Here is a 1883-nt window from a genome sequence, read left to right on the forward strand (position 1 = left end):
AATTCTACAACTAATCCCATTTTAAAATATGAATGTTCGACAGCCCTAAAAATAACACAAACAAGATACCGATAGAGGCAGTGGCAGACCTGCAGCTCCGGTGCTCAGCGAGGCAAAATGACTGTTTTGGTAAATGGAGTCAGGCTTTGAAGAGAGCATAGACAAGATTCACTGTTTTCCTGTTAGAAAGGGCTGTCTGTTTTCAGAAGTAAGACTGGAAATGATAAATGGCTTGGATTGTGCTGCATAAGCTGGGCAAGAGTTTGCATGTTTTGATATAGTTTTGCTGTTGTTAAACTTGGACCCCTACAACTTCAATTTATCAAGAATTTCCTCTGTTCCCTGAATCGTTGTTCACTGTGGAGACATGCGAGAAAACAAAACTTCTTCCACAAATCCCATGTAAAACAGCATGAGTAACTGATAAACTTTTTTTTCTTTTTTTTTGGGGGGGGGGTATTCCTTTAAGCCATCACCTTTACCTGTGATGTATAGATGTGCATAGCAGGCTGCTTTGCCCAACTTATTGGAGATGACGGCCTTGTAGACGCCCCCATGAGCGTGACAAGCGCTCCGAATGACCATACTGTGGACATCCCTGTCTGAAGAGCAGACACACAACTTTCTCATTCACCATTGTATCCGGAAAAAGGCTAACTTTTGGTTGTTTTTTGGCTCTTTGCTTACACTGGGTCATTTTGCGTTCTTCGCTGCTCTCGATGCGTTTGCCGTTGTGATACCAGGCGATGGTTGGGTAAGGCAAACCTGCAACTTTGCATTTCAGCAGCGCCTCTTTGCCTTCGATCACCTCCACGTCCGCCAGAGGCTTGACAAAATCCGGCATGGTCCTCTTCTCCACCTCACTCTCCAGCACTTCAGGCTCCTCCGGGATGGATGGCATCTTCTCCAGTTTGGCCCTGGAGGAAAAAAGAAAGATTGATTTAAGGAAGATGAGAACATTAACAGAAAGATTGACAGGTTTATTTAACTTCTGTCATGTGTCTTCACTCCTTTAGAAAGATTTCCTTCCTCTTGAAGCATTTTCTTTGCCCTTGAAAACAAAACTTGACTTTTTTCTGACAGCTTGGTTTTATTTTCAAAGCCTGTAAAATGACACAATGACTCACAGAGATGTTTTCCATATGAATTACTTCTCTTACATGTGAGACGTGATGGCAGCTCGAGGTTCTTGCATATACAGCTCAGCAGTGCATTCAGACTTTCCATGAATGTTTTGAGCGACTGCTGTGTAGAAGCCTTCTGTGACGCCACTAACGTGGGTGATGACAAGTGAGTGACGACCCCCCTCTTGAAGGATGCAAACATTATCGCTCTCCTCCACTCTTGTCTCTGAAAGAACATCAAATTCAGATAAGGCATTTACTCTGAAGAGCTCGAGCTGTTAGTTATCTAGAAAACCACAAATGTCAGAAAAGACAGTAGAGATTCTCACCAAAATGCATCCATGTGACTCGGGGAGCGGGTGAGCCGCTCACCTTACAGTCAAAGCGAGCAGTGCGACCTTCGATGACCTCCAGGATGTCCAGTTTACGTGTGAACAGAGGCTCTCTGGTTGGGGTGACCTTCAGGTTTGCGCTTGAGGTCAACTCGTCTGTAAATACAATGATGAATGAATTCCTTAGCAACACGTTTTTCTGAGGCTGTTTTGCGTATCACTGTTGTGTCATTTACTTTTCATTACTCCTTTTTCTTTTAGCTTCAGTGTCATTCAAACATGTTTTGTCTCAAGTCTAATGGAGTCAGATTGATGCTTTTTTTAATAAAAAGAATAATGTTTAATTATTAACAGCATTTTTTTCAAACAATATATATTGATTGAAAAAAATGCTGTTAATAATTAAACATTATTCTTTTTATTAAAA

General features: G+C 41.7%; 1 protein-coding gene across 1 annotated transcript; it reads right to left on the reverse strand.

The window, feature by feature from the left end:
• Nucleotides 1–429: 429 nt before the first annotated feature.
• On the reverse strand, nucleotides 430–1612 carry LOC121966798 (striated muscle preferentially expressed protein kinase-like; the record flags this gene model as incomplete). Its single annotated transcript, XM_042516862.1, has 4 exons — nucleotides 430–602; nucleotides 688–917; nucleotides 1161–1350; nucleotides 1454–1612. Coding segments are annotated over 4 exons (752 nt in total), but the record flags the coding sequence as incomplete, so codon positions are not given.
• Nucleotides 1613–1883: the final 271 nt, after the last annotated feature.

Source organism: Plectropomus leopardus, unplaced genomic scaffold, assembly GCF_008729295.1.
Source record: "Plectropomus leopardus isolate mb unplaced genomic scaffold, YSFRI_Pleo_2.0 unplaced_scaffold25927, whole genome shotgun sequence".
Taxonomy (NCBI): domain Eukaryota; kingdom Metazoa; phylum Chordata; class Actinopteri; order Perciformes; family Serranidae; genus Plectropomus; species Plectropomus leopardus.